At 44.4% G+C, this 20,249-nt stretch overlaps 1 protein-coding gene across 1 annotated transcript in view; it reads left to right on the top strand.

Annotated features, from left to right (window-relative positions):
* NUP50 (nucleoporin 50) overlaps positions 1–20,249 on the top strand; it is a 96,694-nt gene that overhangs the window by 33,923 nt on the left and 42,522 nt on the right. Inside the window, exon 5 of the mRNA XM_086952742.1 lies at positions 4,644–5,276. Coding sequence (XP_086808868.1) covers positions 4,644–5,276 — 633 coding nt within the window. The remainder of the gene's footprint in view (positions 1–4,643; positions 5,277–20,249) is intronic.

Raw genomic sequence — 20,249 nt, forward strand, 5'->3', positions numbered from 1 at the left:
ATGGAACCTCAGGTCTGTCTCTATTATCTGGGCTCCTTGCATTACTCAACCTTGTGTAACAGATGTGCCCGGTTGACCCCAAATGTTACTCGGGACATGGAGGCCAAACTTTGTCACCGAGCTCCACAGGAAAGCTCAAAGTCAGGCCTTGCTCGAAGTCAAACACAGAAGAACGTTCTCCATCTCAAGGTTGTAGTGAGAGGTAGTCCTCACATTCCAGGTTTTTAGGCACGTCTGAAATGAAGTACAAAAAGGTGAAACATGGCCCCATCTCTTCTTGGGGCTTATCAGGGGAAGTCGTACAGATGTCTGAGTACCTCCGGGTCTCTGTCCTCTACTTCAGAACCGTTCCTCTCTCTAGTCTTGATCCAGCCCAAATTCAGAGGGCCATCAGTGACGCATCAGCAGCTTCATGGCTTCAAGGGGCTATGTTGCTGAACTTTGGTACCCTTCCATGGGGCCCGGAGGGACACCTAGAAATCTGGGTCAGAGGAGGCCTCTTGTTGGCTGCATCGTCTCAGACTGCGCCTCTTGACCCCGTTACAGCTCTGACTTACACCTGTGGCAAGAACTGTGCCTGAACCCCATATGTAGATGCCATGGGAAGAAGACTTTGTAGTCCTCTCGGACTCTGAAACAAATCCTCAGAGACCGCTTTCGAACTCTTGCCAACCTCAACCACTAGTACAACCCTACTCTGATTCTTATAAGTGTCCATTGCATCACAGATTTACAGATCTGGAGCGACAATGACGGCCATGTCTCATCTATATGACTATGAGACACTATTTCTAACCTTCCAAGAGGCCAGTGGACTTGATAACCACGTAACCCCTCTACGGAGCAGCCTGCCTAGTTTGCCATGGTGTTTAGAAGGGTGGCAGAAGTGCTTGACCTTCAGCTCCCCTTGGTGGAGGTAAAAACTAATGTACCCATGGAGGTGCTGCTTCCCAGGCTGAGCGCCTCATCACCACTCCTCCCTTTTAACGCGGGCCTTGCGTGCGACGGCCATCTCGAGCACTACCTGGCTAGTGCTGAGCATGTCCCCTGGCCGACGCGGCCCCACCCACTCATTAAAAGTCTTGTGGCGGAATTTGTTCCGCAGTTTCGGGTTCCACCCTTTCGAACATACTACATACACCACAATGACTTCTGGAAGACCGCTTGTCCATTCTTCAAAGAGAAGTTCAAGCTGTCTTTGAGAAGGGAACATTAGAGTGGGTACCAACCTTAGAGGTTACGATCTGCTGCTACTTTCTGGTACCGATGAGAATGCGGTCTTTGTCCGATTTTGGGCCTCTACCATTTGAACATTTTCATATTTAGACAGACAAGTTCAATATGCTCATCCTGGCCCAAGTTCTCTCTGCGCTGGATCCAGGTGGCTGAATGCTTATTTCCACATTCCCATCATGCAGTCCCACAGTGTACCTGCGGTTTCAGGTAGGCGAGAAACCTTTTCAGTTTGCTGGGCTACATTTCGGCCTTATCAGTAACCCTCTGGTGTATAGAAAAGTGTTCATGATGTCATTGCCCATCTTAAGAGATTGGAAATACCAGCCTTTCCGTCCCTTGATAACTGGTTGCTGAAGGCGGGCTTACCTCAGTCGTTAACCACCTCCAGATGAATACTGTAGGGCAAAACGACTTACAGTAAACCTGGACAAAACAAAAATATTATGTTTCGGAAGAGAAATCTGAAGTTTAATTGGTACCTGGGCCAAACAAAACTAGACATCGTAAATTAATACAAGTACCTCGGGATATGGTTTACAGATTCTTTGAAGTGGGGTATGCACCTGGAGGCGCAGAAAGTAAAAGCACACTTAGCGGTATGTGGGCTGAAAAGATTTAAACACAGTTATGGTGATATGTCCCATAACCTCTATTGACGGCCTATAAAGCAATGATTCCTCCGCAACTCCAATATGGTTCAGAAATCTTATGTATTGATGGTAAAAGTTCCTGGGATAAAGATGAAGGGAAATGCACTCTCTCCCCAGCTCTGCAATGATCCAGGCAATTAGACTGGAACTCGGCCTGACTGCGTGGAACATTCAGGTGCAACTAAATTTACTTAGATTTTGGAATAGTTTGGGTCTTGGGGAGGTCACAAAGGTGTCGCGTTGGTGCATGAAAGATCCAATCTAGTGAGCGAAAGTGGGCTAAAGCCACAAGATGCAAACTTAAGACCATTTGTGATCACCTGAACGTGGAAACAGACCCGAAGACATTGCCAATCAATGTAACAGAGTGTACTTAGAATGCAGGGTAAAGAATTGTCACGAGCAGTAGACAGAAAGTATTTGAGTATGAAAGACCGTAAAATGTATAAGTAATGGCTGGGAGAAAGACTTAAGCTATCCCTACCTAGACACAACACATTACGAATCGTTGGTTAAGAATGGATGTACTTAGGATTAGAATCTCTATTAACCCCGGCTGTAATAAATAGTGCAATAAAATCTGGCCTAATTCAACAAGATGGCAAATGTATGTGTAATATAGGGATGAAATGTAGCATTTTACATTTTATTGGACTGTCGGAAATGTTTACATTTACGTAAATTAATACTTTGTCAAATCTTTTTAAAGTATGTTGTTAGGGCACGTTCACAAGCATGGGAGCGTCTCACAGATGTGGAACATTTAGATATCGCGATAGCTATTGGGAAACTTATGCAGGGTGTCTATAGGTTCCCTGGTCCAATAGAGGCTTAAGAGAAGCGAGGTGCCTTGTAATCTTAAATGAAATTAGTGGTTTTAAATTTGGTAGGAATTTAGTTTTTAAGGATATGATGGTTTTTATTGCTTAAGAAAATGACTTTGTAATGTGTAGACTTTTTTTAAATGATAATGTATGTGTTGTGGTTTAAAGACCAGATGGTTTAAATAAACTTTATTTTGACTTGACCTCCAGGAGAGTCTTACTGATATTTGAGACGTAACTTACCTTGTCATGAGTAATGTAATGTGTGAGGTCCTAAGCAGTGCATTGCAGGGGCGCAAGTTATACGCCCCTGCATTACTTAAGCCCCCACACATTTTTTAACAAAGCCCGGGGGTGGCAGACCCAGAGGCAGGAGGGGGCCCAAGAGGGCCACCCCAACCCCCACTTCTAATTTGAGAAAAAAAATTCCTCGGGAAGGTGGTGGGCAGCGGGGAAAGCCATACAGGCATCCCTGCATTTTTTTTCATTAAAAAGCATCTGGGATGGAGGGGGCGTCCATTGCACCCCCACCCCTCCCTTTATTATTTAAATGTTCCGAGACCTGGCCCAACTGGATTGCGATTAATAACGGACGGAAAGCGCCTTTGCTTCTTAAATGTTATTTAATGCTTCTTTGGCCCTGGGGTTGGCAGCGGGGTGCGGGCCGGGGGACATGGGGTATCAGGAGGTTTCTACCCGGCCACCGATTCTGTGACTCCATTCAAGCCAAGTCACAAGATGGCTACAGACACTTCCTGGTTTGAAATATTGGCAGCCAATCTGATCTGAGCACGAGATCAGGAGGGGTTTCAGATCCTCTACGTCCACAGATCTACAGCTTTAAATAACTCCGCTTTTTTGGAAGGTATTTACTCCAAATCACAAAAGGCACTTCCCTGGACCAACATCTACCATCCCGCCAAATTTGGTGTCATTCCGTTCAGCAGTTCAGGCTGTAGGTTTGTCTAAAGTTCCTACTAAACCTGGGGAAACAATTTTATGACGCCCTTTTTTTTTTTTTCCCGGCTCCCCGCTTGACTGACCATCTCGAAACGTTCCATGCACAACAAGAATCACTAGGGCACTTTCTTGGGAAAAATGTCATGAAGATTCGTCAAACGACGCTAGCGCTATAGGCAGTCCAAAAAATGTTTTTCGTATTGAAACTTCATCCTAACTATACCTACAGTAATATATAAAATAACAATTTTCGATTCAAACTAAGTAATGAATGCATTGTAACGATAATGCATGGATGTGTCCTACATCTGTTGGCCAGCTATTCTCAGATGAGATGGGGTCACCAAAGAGATCAATTTCATATTCAGGCCCTTTGAGAAGAGACAAATGGTCATATTTTTCAACTACAATTTTCCAAAACAGCTAATGGTTGTACATTTTAACTCTGAGATTGATGCAATTTCGTATCACAGAAACAAGCGCTTTACTGCAGTACCCGATAGGGAGCCACCATAAGACTCTCTCATTGCAGGCCACAAGAAAGTGGGTTTTATCTAGTCCAGCATGTGAGAATTCATTACAGTTGCTCTAGCTTGATCAGAGATTATTTGATGGCAGTGTCTGAGCCTACAAGCTTTATTCCTGCACATATTGTGCCATTCCTTGACCTAGGTCTTGTTGCATGCTGTGCAGCTGCCCTAGACTATATGTAAAAAATGACTTGCAAAGTGATGTGTTCCTAGATCAATACGATGAGCTGTGGGCTTTAATGGTAAAAGTTGCGTAAAATTGCAGTCCAAATAAACTGATTGTGTAGTGCGATTGGAAGACTAGTAGTCCATGGTGTCCATTCTAATTCTTGTTGCCTAAGGATGCACTGTGAATTATACATTTTGAAAGAATTACTTTTTATTCCTGTGTACAATGTTTGAATATCTTTCAAAAGTATATTTAATGGGTATTTATTTTTCAGCGGGATCCCTTACTACTAACGGTACTACCTCAACATTGGTTGAAGAAAATGCTGGCTGTACAAGAACTAATTGTGAAAGACAACAGGCTGCAATAGCCCCCTTTTGTGAAAGAAAAAACAGCAACAGTAATGATTACAACAAACAGTTGGCAGCATTAAACTTCTCTGTACGGGACTGGATTGTGAAACATGTGGACACAAATCCACTTTGTGATCTTACACCTATTTTCAGAGACTATGAAAAATATTTGGCTAGTATTGATCAAAAATATGGAAGCAGTACTGAAAGTGGTTCTGAAAGTGATGGTGGTAACCAGTCTGTAAAGGCAAAATCCATTGCTGCATTTAGCACATCTCAGACTGAGCAGGGGTCAACTTTTTCATTCAGCAAAGAAAATTCTTCAATCAAACAATTTCAACCAATACCTGAGAAGAAAGCAGAGTGTTTAGGAACGTCATCAAAGATTTCATTTAACTTTGGCCAGAAAGTTGACAGTTCAGTTTTGAGTTCACTTGCTTCAGGTCCTCCAACTCCTTTCTCTTTCTCATCAGGGGATCAACCTGAACCGGTCACTCCAAAGTTTTCAATGAAAGTCCCAGGATCTCAAGGCGAGAGTGCTACAGTTGATCAGGGTAACTATGAATATATATCCATTTAATTAGAAATCCAAGTAAATGGTTTGCCATTCCATGTGTCCAAAGATGGCTTTAAAAATATTTTTTATAAACCGCTGCTGCACTTTTTTTAATAGCACTGACTAATCGTATAACCATTCACTATTGTCTTTCTTTATGTTCCCCGAATGCTAAAAAGTAGGACCAGAAACATTAGCATGAAGCTTTGAAGGAAGTAATCTAAACCCGTACTATAATGTATGCTCACTGTTTTATACAGAAACTCCAGTGCCTTCCCATATGTCCTCGTGGCACCTTGTTTGTAATATTTGCACTTCAACCAAGCAAAAGTTTGGAACTTGTCACTGGTTCAAATTTTGACTCGTAGCTGCTACTGGCAATTTCAGTACCTGCCTTTGTTGCAGAGAAAGTGCATCTAGTCATCTGCTGTCGGACATGCGCAACGGTGGCTGGGTGTTGGTTTTATTGCCAATTGCAAGTTATGTAACATGGAGGTCCAGCTTCTCAAAGTATGTAAGCCTTAAGTCCCAGAGATAATCTCTAGTTCATAAGAATGCAGTATATAATGCTGTCCTAAATGAACAAAAGATAGCTGTGCAGAGGAGAATGGCGCTACCCCATTTCTGGATTCTTTGTGCACTTTTGCAGATGCAGCTCTGAACCACTCCCTCCCCGGCTTGTTAGCCTGTAGCAGGAGGGGAGAAACTACTTTTGTAAGACTTTCTAGTACTTCAAATAGGATAACTTCCAAGGGACCCTATGAGAACTGTAGGTTGGGTTTGTCTGTTATCCATCTTTAACTTTAAGTATCTGTAACCAGAAAATGAATGAGTAGTAACTGAATGCTACCATTATTCCTTGTTATGCAACAGGTTTCCTACCACTGGCAAATTCAGATGGATCCTGCTTCAAGAAAATAATTATAGTAATTAAATCTTTTTTTAAAGAAGATGATAGTTGAAATGATTATTAATGAATGTTTATTTGGTTTGTGACACAAGCCATAAAAGATTGTGTAAAAATACGATAAAACACATAAAATCTTTATATAAAAATAAAAAGTGGAATACATTTAATGGTTACTATTAGTGTATATTAGCTCCATCTAATGGCCATCGGTCCATAACTCACTACAGGTAGACAATAATTCTAATGATTGGAGGAAAATAAGTGGCAGTCTATAGTATGCAAAAATTTAGTAATGTTTTTAAAAATATGGCCACAAACTGTAGGTTTTCTAGATTCTGTGATCTCTCTTAATCTTTGGCTTGATTTAGCAGACATTTTAATTTAGAATATAAATTGACAGTAGAAGGACCTTCAAAATACAGCGATTCATCAAGAAATGTTAACGTTGTTTAAAAAAGAAAAATCAAGCCAAAGAATATTAAAAAACCTAATCGAAGGAGAAACAGTCAAATATGAGTGTAGCCTCCGATTTAAACCGGACGTAAAGCCATAACTATGTAGGTCATGTTTTTATGGTGTCTTTAATATACGCCAAAACGACTAGAACACATTTAAGTAGAACTAGTAGTACTGTGAGGAACGGCTACCAGTTTACTTAAAGGTATTTTCTTTCTTTTGTAATTCGCCGTCCTCAATATGACCCCGTAGACCTGCACCATAAGTTGCAGCTGATCGTTTTATAAATAGTACCCAACACCCTGGTATGTTTCGATCCCAGCTAAGTTGCAAATCTAAATAGTGACTGTTATGTTATATAGTATTCATAGAGCGCGATACTGTCGCTCCGAAAGGAGCATCCTGGCGCTGTGAAAAGGTAGAGAAGCACTGTGAGGAAGCACTAGATGTTCAGTACATAGGTGTCTGTCAAGTTATATAGCCAAGTTTTAAGCCCCTTTCTGAAAACTGCCTCCGTGGTCTGCATTCTAAGATCATTTGGCATCAAATTCCAGGCCTTGGAGGCCTAAACACCTAGTGTTTTGCCTCCTTTCGTTTTTGAGAAGAAATTTCGGGATGTTAGCAAGATTGTGCCCTGCTGACCTCCAAGCTCTGGTGGGATTGTAGCGGGTAAACCTATTTATTAGATAACTTGGTCTGATGTCATTTAGAGCTCTAAAAATGGTCAGTAAAATCTTAAGGAATTCTTTTATGGATCGGGAGCCAATGCAGAGTTCTAAGAGCTGCAGATGTTGGCGCTTACCCAAGACGTTTAAGCACCAGCAGAGCTGCCGCATGCTGGGCGCTCAGTAACTTCTTTAGCGTTTGTTTCTTTACCACTGCCATCAGCCTGTTGCAATATTCAAGGCGAGAAAGTATGAGAGACTGCAACAGACTTTCTGGCTTCGATAGGGAGAAAATCAAAACATTTCTTCAAAGATTTTATGATATTAAAGCAACATCCTGCCATATTTCTTACATGGACTGTGGTTTGGGAAATTGTGTTCTGCAGTATTCTGGTGTCTTTCATAGATTCACATGCTTGAATATTCCCCGTCGTCGAAGTGGGAGTCCCACTGTAAATATCATAGCAATAAGATGCTAATAACATAAGTATGTAAAAACAACACATAAAAATACACAGTAGAAATACCAAGACATAATTCCTACATAGGAATACATGGCAGAGAGAAAAAACACTTGAAACATATCATGTTAGTCCAAACTGCAGCCAATCGGGCGCAAGCACCCCTCCAGAACCTTCTCCTCAGAGCTCAGTCCCTCAGATTTTCTACCGCACGTCGTGTGAAGGGAGTCTCCCTGAGCTCTGCTCAGTTTTTCTCAACTTTTCTTCTGGTTTCCAGTGTTTGCCATGTCTTCAAGTAAGAAGTCTTTATTTAGACCCTGTTCATCCTGTGGGAAGCTGCGCTTATACTCTGAAGATCCCCACAGCAAGTGCATATATGGTCTTTACCCGAACCATGAGGTGAGCAAATGTAAATTTTGCAGGACCTTTTCTACTAAGATCCTTAAAGACCGGGAAGGTCGTCTCCTCATCTGGTTGCAGTTACTTAAAGACAAGGATAACCCGCTTTCTGACGCAGACAGCCTTATGTCTAGTACTTCTAAAGCAGCCAGTAAGCGTAGCAGTGTGCAGGATTTGCCTTTTCCATTTTTAAAGAAAAAGCAGCTCTTTCTATGGCTCCTGTGGTGTCTTCACCTCCTCCTGCTTCGCCCACGAGATATGACTCTCAGGTGTCTTCTGCTTCTTCCAGTCATGTTTCCACCAAGAAACATGTAAAATCGTCGACGGGAGCATTGACGATTGCCCAGACGACGAGATCTGCTGTCTCCGTCTTGTCGATGGTGACTGTGACGACATCTGCTGCTGGCACATTGACGACGGTTACGTCGATGTCATCTATGTCTACAAAGGTGTCTATGGGCTCTAGACCTATCTCGTTGACTATTCCTATCCTCTCGTCGATGAAAAAAACAGAACTCCCTCGTCGACAACTTCATCGACGAGAGCTGTTCAATCTTCGTCGATCCCGTCGACTAGTGCTTCGTCGACTGCTGCATCACCATCGTTGATTCGACGTTGAAGACCTTGTCGACACCACACCAGTCGACTACTGCGCCACCGACTGTGACACTGTCAACGACTGAGTCCTCATCTGCCGCTTCTGCCGTCGTCATCACTTAAGTCGACGGTGACTACCTCCTCTTTTGCATCGTTGCCATTGCTGCCACTTTCAACGTCCGGTTCTGGTCTTTCCACTGCCGGCCCACTACACCAGCGTCGCCAGGTTCCGGTACACCAGTTGTCTATTCAAGGCGACGAGCAGCCACCTTCGCCATTGTTTGCCACTGGCTCTGAAGAGGACTCTGGTTCAGAAGAGGAAGATGGTGGCTCTTTTGGGGCTGCACACAGTCCTTCAGAATTAGTCATTAAGTGCCAGGACTATGGTGAGGAACCCGAAGGAAATTATTTTCAGGATGAAGAACAAGCGGTACAAGTTCCAACAGCGACACTGCCTCTGTCTCTTCTTACTAACCTACAATATATGTTGGAGGATTATAACGGGTGATTTCCCCATCCTATCAGGGTTCGCCAGTACCAGCAGCACCTGTGCCTGTAGTGCCTCCTCCCAAGGAGAACAGCCTCACCTATTACAGCTCCTCCAGATTGGGAGGGTAGTCGCCTGGATGCCATTGGGTGGAAATTTTCATCAATGGCCTCTACCACGGTGAGAGCAGCGAATGCTTTAGCTATTCTCGGGCGATACGATCGTCAGATGTGGTCTAACATGGCTGACCTTGTAGCCCTCATCCCGGCTGAAGCCTTGAAAATTTTACAGGACGTAGAGAGAGCAGCTGGTTTCCACCAGCTTGCAGGGGCAGCTGTGTTGCGGCGATAGGGATTGCTCCGCTTCATTTCGTCAAGAGGTACAGGCAAAGATCCTTGATATGCCGTACGATCGAGAGTCCCTCTTTGGGGCACATGTTGATGAGGCTCTTCAAGCCATTAAAAAGGACACGACACTGCTCGCTCTGTAGGGACCTTACAGTTCCGAAAACAACCTTTTTGTGGCGCACGTCGACGCGCAACTACCTCCAATTTTCGTGGAGGATCTCGTCAAACATACTCCTATAACCAGGGCAATCGGCGCTACTCTTCCCAGCAGCAGCATTCCTCCAAATCCTGTCGAGGAAAGTCTGCATATAGAGTATCTTCCTCTAAACGACAATGACTTGCTTTTCCCCCCAAAAGTTGGACGTCGAATCTCCTGTTCAGTGGTCCTCCATCACCTCAGACCGCTTGGTTCTGGACATTGTAGCAAAGGGCCATGCTTTGGAGTTCGTCAAGATTCCTCCTCCCACTCCTCCATCTGGCCCGCCTCCACCTCATCTCAAGGAATTGTTCCAACAAATTCGGATTATGATTACGAAGGGCGCCATCGAAGTGGTTCCAAAGAGGAAGGGGGTTCTATTCCCGTTTTTTCCTTATCCTCCAGAAATCAGGAGACTGGCGTCTGATTCTGGATTTACAAGCGCTGAACAAATATCTCAAATCCCAATCTTTTCGTATGCTCACGCTCCTAGACATTTTGCATCTTCTCTCCCAAGACTACATGACCACCATCGACCTCCAGGACGCTTACTTTCATGTGCCAATTCTTCCACGTCGTCGAAAGTACTTGCGCTTCCGAGTGGGACGCAGAGGTTTCCAGTTCCGGGTGCTGCCTTTCGGCCGACGCTCCGCCCCTTGTGTCTTCACGAAAGTGTTAGCTCCTGTGATGGCCTACCTGCGTCTCCAGGGCGTCCAAATTTTTCCATACCTGGACGATTGCCTTTTCAAATCTCCATCTTGCAGCCAGTTGGTTCGGGACACTCAGCGGTGTCAGGAGGTCTTCCGCTCCCTCGGCCTCTTCATCAATGTCGAAGTCCCGGCTCTCTGCATAACCTTACTGGGCGCTACCCTGGACACTTCCGTAGCCAAAGCGTTCGTGTCTCACGAGCGTCAGCTGAAGATACTCTACCTCGTGGCTCGTATTTGCGCAAAACAGTCAGTTTCAGTCCGGATCTTGAAGTCCTTTCTGGGGTTGGCATCGTCATGCATTTCTCTGATCCTGAATTGCAGATTGAAAACTCGCACTATTCAGGAAGAACTGGATGGGCAATGGCGTCAAGTCACCGGATCCTTCAACGACGTAGTCTGTGTTACCGTTCGCATGAAAGTGGCTCTCCAGTGGTGGGTGTAACAGACCAGCATCGCGGAAGGGGTTACTTTCCTCACCACCACTCCGGAACTCACGCTGACGATGGACGCATCCTTAGAAGGGTGGGGTGCTCACCTTCAAGGTCTGTCGAGCAAGGGCAAATGGACTCTTCCTCAGCGCTCTTGGCACATCAACTGGCTGGAATTGATGGCCATCTTTCTAGCCCTCAAGTAGTTTTATCCTTTGATCAAGGGGGGAGTCAGTCCTTATCCAAACGGACAACACGACCAGTATGCACTATGTCAACAAGCAGGGCGGATGCAAATCTCCTCTTGTCTCGTCTGGCACAGTCTATCTGGGATTGGGCAATCAGTCACCACATCACCCTGACTACCGTTCATCTGCCAGGAGCCTCCAACATCCTAGTGGATTCCCTCAGCAGATCCACGTCTTCCACCCACGAGTGGCAGTTATAACCAACACTCAACCTAGTCTTTGGACGGTGGGGTCGTCCACCCTTGGATCTCTTTGCAACACCGGAGAACCGGAAATGCCCGTCTTACGCAAGTGTGCATCCTCACCCCGGATCGTGCGGGAATGCCCTTTTGATGAATTGGTGCAATCTATTCGCCTACACTTTCCCTCCAATTCCACTAGTTCCTCGCGTGATGTGGAAAATACCGAGACAACCTTGCCACATCCTCCTGATCGCTCCCAGATGGCCGCGACAAGCATGGTTCTCGGAGCTACTTCTCCTCTCCCAGTGCGAGCCCATACTTCTGCATCCTCGAGCGGATCTCCTCACGATGGACGGGGGTCAAGTATGTCATCCGAACCCCTAGTCTCTGAAATTATCGCCATGGAACCTGAGCACCTTGAATTTGCCCATTTAAATATTTCACCAGCATGCAGGGACATTCTTGCTCAGGCAAGAGCTCCGTCTACAGTCAAAACATACAAACTCAAGTGGAAGATTTTTTGTCATTGGTGCCCAGATGCCAATATTCATCCTCTTCATTCCACTCCGGATCAGCTTCTTACGTTCTTTCTGCAACTGGCTCAATCAGGACTTTCACATTCCACCTTGAGTCTTCTTGGCAGCGATTTCCCGCTACCGTCAAGATGGTTCCACCTCGCTCTGCTCCTCCCAGAGTCATTTGCCAGTTTTTCAAGGGATTATTCCGGAAGTTTCCGTCCCTTCGGCGGCCTCCTCCCACTTGGCATCTTAATGTCGTACTGGCTCCACTAATGAAAGCACCACTCGAGCCCATCCACAGAACGAACTTAAAATTCTCACCTGGAAGGGAGCCCTTCTCCTTGCTCTGATATCCTCTCGAAGAGTAAGCGATATTCACGCTTTCACTTTAAACCTCCATTTCTCTTATTCAAACCAGACTGTGTAGTGCTTCGCACCATCCCTACTTTCCTTCCTAAGTACCTACTGACTTTTACATTAACTAACCTGTTTTCTTAAAAACTTTCTTTGCCAATCCCAATCTTCAGCAGAGCAACGCCTACATTCCTTGGACATTAAAAGATGTCTTAAATTTTACATCAATAGGACGGCACCTTTGCGCAAGTCTGATCAACTATTCATTGTCTATGGACGCATGTGCAAGGGACGTCCTGTTACCAAGCCAACTATTGCATGTTGGATTTCTTCAGAAATTGCTTTCTGCCATCAGCAAGCCGGCAGGCCTCTTCAGTCTTCTGTGAGGGCCCATTCCACCAGGGCGATGTCATCTTCTAATGCCCTGTTTGCAGGTGTGCCGCTTCATCAAATCTGCAGAGCGGCCACGTGGTCCAGCAGGCATACTTTCACAAAACACTATTGCCTGGATGCCATCAATGACACAGATACGGCAGTGGGACAGGCAGTGCTTTGCAATCTTTTTAACGAAGGTGAGCCTCGGTCTTCCCTCGTACATCATGGTTATTTTGCTTATGGTTATTACTTGCATGACTTTATTATAGTCTATGGAGTTTTCTTCCATGTTTCTTCGAGCCTTTTTCGGCTACTACTGCTCATTATTCTATTCAAGCATGTGAATCTATGAAAGACACCCCAATACTGGAGAAGAACAATTGTTACTTACCTGTAAACAGGTGGTTCGTATTGGTGTCTTTCATAGATTCACATGCGACCCACCCTCCTCCCCTCAAAGGCTCTCTTCTCATAGACTCTATTGTCACTCCTGTGCTACGAAAATCTGAGGGACTGAGCTCTGAGAAGGTTCTGGAGGGGTGCGTGCACCTGTTTGGCTGCAGTTTGGACTAACATAATGGCATGGATATGTTGCAAGTGTTTTTTTTCTCTCTGCAATGTATTCCTATGTAGGAATTATGTCTTGGTATTTCTATGCATTTCTACTGTGTATTTGTATGTGTTATGTTTTTACATACTTGTGTTATTAGTATCTTATTGCTATGATATTTACCGTGGGACTCCCACTTCGACGACTGGGAATATTCAAGCATGTGAATCTCTGGAGAACCACCTGTTTACAGGTAAGTAACAATTGTTCTTTTCCTTAAGTACACAATTTCCTGTGGATTCAAATTGTATACCCAAGAATAAGATGATATTCACTCTTGCGATCTCAACAACATTCATTGAATGAGGGCATGTTTTGGCTACTTCTTTACAATAGATCATTGTAAAAGGTTTGCTTAACTTTCAATTTAAGTCTTAGGGTTCCCTAAAAAAAGTAAATGCATCTACAATCTTTTGTAAACCATTAGCTCTTCTAGGCATCAGGACAGCGTTGTCCCCATATAAGGTGAGAATCTTGTTGCTACCAACGGCATGTTGAAGCATTCTTTCGCTAGGAGTTTTTCTAGACCATTAAAAAATGGGGTAAATTATAAAAGGGCCCAGAACATGCCCTTGACTGATACAGCTATTAACCATAAAGGGATTTGTACCATCCTGTTGGGCATGTAATTAACTTTAGAAGTGGCATTCTCATACAGTTGGTTTAAGAGATTGATAATGGCTTAATCTACTCTGAAGTACTTTTTGTATGCCACAGTTTGGCCTGAATCACAGTCTAATGCATTTATGAGGTTAATAAAACTCCTATGTAAAGCCTTTCTTGGCCCTGGTGTATTTTCCAATTAAAAGATTCAACCCAAATTGTGTGTCGGACAAAACTAGAATCTTTCTTGGCCCATGTTTCCAATTACTCTAGTAAAATTCTTCCTGGCAATTTAACTGAGTGTTCGATTCGGGGTGTCTCTAGATGGCAGAGGTAGGTACTTTGGGCCAAATAGGGACCCTTGCGACTAGTCTGGGTAAGGGGGTATACTCCTAAAATAGCCGCTGCTCACCCCCTCGGTAGGTTGGCACGAGCAGGCACGCTTATCTCCGAGGCAGAGTGTAAAGCATTTGTGAACACATACAGTGGCATGCTTCTCCGGTAATGGGACGGCGTCTGCTGCGACGGCGACACTCTTCTCCGGTGATGTGATGACCACGGCAGCGACACGCTTCTTAGTCATGAGTCGTGCTTCCAGCTCCCTGTGATACGCAGTCTCACAGAAGGCCCAGCTCAACAGCAGGCACTTCAATTCCCAGCAAGGGAAGGCAGAGGAGCTGGTTGGTGAAGTCTGTCCCTGAGACTACAGCAGGAGGCAAGCTCTATCTGAAGCCCTGGGAGATCCTTTACAAGTTGATGTCAAAGTAGCACAAAGTCCTTTCTTTGGCAGTCAGGCAACACCTGCAGGCCAATCCCCCAAACATCACTCCGCTTAGGGATAGTTTCTTCAGTTTCTCTGGTTCCTCTCCTCAGCAATGGTTCTTCTTGTTTCCCAAAAGTGGTCTAAAGTTCTGGGGTCTGTGTCCCCATATTTATACTAGCAAATCTGTGCCTAGTCCAAACCAGTTCTGTGCAGTCCTGGAGCACTTTGTTGACAAGACTCCTACTTTCCTTTGAGGGTGTGGGCCAGGGACATCAGACGCACCACAGGAGGTGAAGCCAGCATTGTGGAAGGCAGGCACATCCCTATTCAGGTCCCAGGTGCAACTCCTCCCTCCCATCTACATGCAGATAGATCTATTCAGCCCTGTGCTGATTCACCTTGTCTCCTGGAATCCCCCAGCCCCTGTCACTCAAACTTTCTAAACGTGGCATTTTCAAACACATCATGTTAAAACCAACTTCACTTAAATATGTAATTTATCATTCTGAGTTCTGGCATTCTAAACTTTAATTTCTACCTAGTTCCCGGAGTCAGTTAGGATTATAACTGTTCTAATCAAACTGACTATTCTGGCCTTTGGGGAACAGGTAGCCTTGCTATAGTGAAAAAACTAATGGCTGTAATTCACTATCCGGACATGTCACATACATCAGGGCATATCCTACCTTTTACCTACAATGCACCCTGCCCTTGGGCCTACAATAGGGGTGACTAATATGTAGAAAAGGGAAGGTTTAAGGACTGGCAAGTGGGTGCACTTGCCCAGTCAATATGGCTGCACCAGACTGCACACAGGCTCTGCAATGGCAGACCTGAGACACACTTTACAGGCTGCTTCTGTTGGTGGCACAACCAGTGCTGCAAGCCCACCAGCGGCATTTGATTTACCAGCCCTGGGCACCGCAGTGCACTGTACTAGAGTCTGACAGTAAATCAAATAAGCCAATCATGGAGTCACTAATCCATACATCAATTTAGCACTGATCAGCAGTGTCAGTCAAATACTTTATTCGATAAATAAATATCATAAAAAGACATAGTACAATACCACAAATGATTACACAGAAAAAACAACATAGACAAAAAATTCATTGTCCGTGTAAATATTATACAATATAAATATGTCTAAAAATATGATAAAAAGATACAAGGGCTTTTGTCCTATAATAGAATCATGGAAATAAAAAAACCAGACAATCTAATTCATAGGATATCGACAGGGATAGGTGTGACCTTGGCAAACTTATTCCTTATCCGAGTAGCAGCAACTAGAAAACTAGCAACATGAAATATTTTACGTGAGAAGTTTAATTGTTGTAAATACAGAAGGGCTGGCCTAACCTGTATAAAACCCACCTCCCTCAGAATTGGGAACAAGAATTTCTTTCTTATTTCGCGATAGTATTCACAGAACATAATAAAATGTAGGGTGTCCTGGTTTGAGAAATCATCACATTGACAAGGATCAGCCCGCTCTGGGGGATACCAATTTTTAAAGCAACCAAGAGAAAAATGAATCAGATTAAAACGAAATCTTGTTAGAAGGTCCCGATGAAAGGGGTGATTAACTATGGTGAGGTAAGGTTCAGGGCCTGGGGAGCTAATTAGGGCATAATTAGTTCTGACGGTTGGTTTTATCAACTCTGCCTCCTCCCGCTCTAGAGAGAGTAAGTTCCAACTTGTGAAAACCCGATTTTATATAGGTCAACAAAGGAATTTTATTAACTTATCCAGCTTTAAACAGTCTAACAGTATAGTGTGGTTCAAAGTAATTTCTTGGTTCAACCAAGTTTCAACCAACATATTAGCGGGGCTATTTTAATTTGGTCTGTTACATATCCAAGCCCCAGCTCAGTATGGATAGAGAATGTTGGAGAAGAGTGAGGGACAGTCAGAACTGATCTGAAGAATTTATTCTCAATGGTCTGGATTTTCACTTGCGGCGAGCAGCCCCATATCTGACAGCCATATGTCGCTACCGCTAGGTATTTGGCTTTATAAACCTTAATAATGGCTTATATCGGCCTAGCCTCTAGCTTTTTTGAGAAGCCCATAAGTGCAGATGTGGTTCTAGCGAAAGCCATACTACAGCTGTTTTTTTCCGGGCCCCAGTTACCACCTTCATCAAAAAGAACTCCCAGGTATGGGAATGTGGGAACCCTACGAACTACCTCTCCACAGCAGTAGAAGGTTTTGACTCAGAGTCCCTACGGGCCTTTCCTGTAATCATGACTTGAGACTTTTTTGTATTAATTTTCAAGTCTAATTCCTCCATGAAGCTCCCAAAAGCATCTAACAGTTTTTGCAGACCCACCCCTGTGCGTGCCAGGAGGACCGCGTCATCCGCGTACAGGAGAACTGGAATAACCAGTTCCCCAATACGCGGTAGATCGTGTGACACGTCCTCCAAAGCGAGCTCCAGGGCGTTAATGTATAGTGTGAACCTAAACCTAAAAGGACTTGTACATCGCCCACTCAGTATTTACTCTAATTACAACTAAAAGACCTGAATGCAAGTCTGCTAAAAAGTGTACTAATGGGGGGGTCAATACCAATGTTTAATAATATTTGCCACAGCTTTGACCTATTAACTAGGTCAAATGCTGAGGAGAGGTCCATAAACCCCATATAAAGTGACCCCTCCTTAGCTATAGTGTACTTGCTGATTAAAAGTTGAAGGTTAAGACATTGGTCAAGGGTACTGCTTTTGGCTCTAAAACCGTATTGTGCATTGGACAGGACCCCTCTTTCAGACCACCAATCTGTTATTTTACGTAGGACCACCCTGCCCAATATTTTTACAGACTAATCAATAAGGGAAATTGGCCTGTAACAGGACGGGTCCGGTCTAGTTCCCCTTCTTAAAAACTGGAATCATAATTGAGGTGGCCCAGGTAGCTTGGATGCTATTTGGTCCCAGAGAATTAAACACATTTAACAAAATTTTGGACCAAAAATGTGGAGCAACTTTAAATAAATCAGCAGGAACCCAGTCAGGGCCCGGGCCTTATTCTGTGACATTTCTCCTATGGCCCTTTCCACTTCGGTGACGTCAAATACCACCGCGGGGGTAACATTCGCCAGGAGACAATTGTCTGTCCTATAATAGTCTCCTGGCAGCTTATAGATATTCTCAAAATGAGTAATCCAGACACATCATTTGAGAACCGAGGTTGGTTTATGGTGGCCCAGAATTTCCCGCTGTCTCGCAACACTTCGGGAGATAGAAGTTTAGTCCAGGCCTCCTCCTTTAATGCCTGTTTATAAGCTGCTCTGAGGCTAGCTATGACCCCCCTGTCCTTTGGAGAGGATTTTAGTGCTTTAAGGAGGGCAGCATGGGCTCTGGTGCAACTGCTATTGAACCACCTCTTACCAGTATGACTTGTCTGCCTTCCCTCTCTCTGTAAACATATTAATTTGTTGACAGATGATACCAAAGGCGTTGATCGTATGTGCACCCTGTGACTCAGTATCCAGACATATATTAACCTCCCTTTCCACCTTTTGGTAAAACCTCACCTAAAAAGCTTTCGGGGACCACTTTAGACCATCTCAGTCTTCTACCTTGGTGTTTCAAGGTCACATCTTTCCCCCCCATTAGCAGCGCGTCCTTAAAACAAAGGAGGTCTCCCGGTTCCATCTCTAGTATCACAGGATTGTGATCACTATAGGCAGAGACCAACGTAAAATAACAAAACTCTACACAGCATAAAAGATGTTAGAAAAATATAGTCTATGATTGTCCCTATGTCTCTCCCCTTAAAAGTTGGCATCCTAGTACTAGCCTTCACGCAGCTGGACTCATAAAGGTTCCAGCTAGCTAGATATAACTCAAGGTCCTCACCCTGCTTTGAGTGTTCAAAATGAGACAGGACTGAAAGCGAGGGACCCTCACAGCCTTAAGAACCACACAATTTATCTCAGGGGTGTGTATTGAGGTCTCCCATGAATATGATCTCGAATTGTATTTGACTTTAAAGAATACAATGTAAAACTTTTCTAATAGCACTAAATTATTGTCTTCGCTATCCATAGTTATAAAAATGTATAAATAGTATTTTACTTGTCCCCGATACTGACAATTCTACTATTAAGACTGTTATCGGAACCCATATCGAGTTGGGTAAACGATCCCTTTAGTTCTAAGGAGAACATGCTTGTGAGCCAATTCCCCCCACCACCACCCCACCCCCCCCCCCCCCCCCTAGCTCTACCCACCCTACTACGTTGAGCTGGGATGGAAAAATGTTGATAGCCATCTAAGGAGAAACAGTTCGTTGGGTCCCAGGTCTCCTGAAGTGAAATTATGTCAAATGTTTTTAGGAACACCACCCATTTTTCATCCCCCATTTTTGCCCTTACACCTGCTACGTTCCAGCTTACGATTCTGCAGGCCAGGACTTGTTTCATTGTATGGGTTGCAATATCTGTTACCATTTAGTCAGTCGTTTTCATCCATTCCCGATTAGGGAGAAAAACAATTGGATAATGGCATACCCAAATTACTGGGGGTCTCTAGAGCCCGCAGTGAGTTCCCTGCTAAGTTATGCTGTGGGTAACATGGGGCGTTAAAGGGGAGTATGGGGGGGTCTAATTGCCTGAACATCCAAATTCCGCCCCCTTCGTGTGGGAGGTGGATAGAAAAATCCCAGGGGAAGCGGCCTAATACCGGAAATTGTCAATTCTGACCCATCCCAAAAGAGTCGGTTCGCCATGTCCTGTGTCTTAAACTTAATGACAACACAGTAACCTTTCAATGTTTTCTCTCTGGGACCCACCCACCCACCCCACTCGTCTAAACCATACTTATAGAATCAGCTATGTCAGCTTCCCCACTAGAATACTGAGTACACCAATTCCTTGTTGTTCTCATTAGTTCCTGGGTACTTTCTACTGCATTCGATTTTAGAGGAGGTACCCCTGTTAGGACCGCCACTAAGGGTGCGGCCTGAGGTGGAAGATGCAACTTAGATTGGCAGGGAACGAGGGATGACTCTTTAACAGGCTGATACAAGACTACTGGGCTATGCCTGTTGGCCTTTTCTGGTATAAGTGCCCTAGGAAGAGATTGTTTACCATTTACAGTGGTTGCCTTATCTACAACCGGAGTGTTAACATTTTGGGCAGATTACCCAGAACACAAGTCGCAGCGATGTTTGTCCGACTGGGATTGGTAATTATGGGGTTCTGTATAGTGGGTGCTGGGCTCTAGGACCTGCGAAATTCTTGAATGAACATATCTATTGCCTCTCATCTCTTCAATAGTCCCGCTATACATGTGTTTAACGTGTCCACTATATCTTTCGCGATACTTGTCAAAACAGGCTCCAGGTGTGAATCAATTAGACCTTCAATTTTCAGACTCGGTCTATTTGTTAACTCATCGTCCATATCTGGGAGACAGTTATTGGAGTGCTTAGTCTTCCTTTGGCATTTCTTCGCGGCCCTGCCCCCTTTTCCTTGTTGCCCAGATATGCTTTGGGTGTCCTTGTGGGGCAACGATGCCTGGATACCTGCACTCGTTTCAGGGACTGAAATTAGTGAAGAACCAGGGTCAACCGCGGGGCCCGGCTGTGGGGGCTCAATTTCTTGTATTACTCCCTCATCACCAGGGTCAATAACTCCCCCTGCTGAAGGTGGC

This window comes from Lissotriton vulgaris, chromosome 1_2 (assembly GCF_964263255.1).
Source record: "Lissotriton vulgaris chromosome 1_2, aLisVul1.2, whole genome shotgun sequence".
Lineage (NCBI taxonomy): Eukaryota > Metazoa > Chordata > Amphibia > Caudata > Salamandridae > Lissotriton > Lissotriton vulgaris.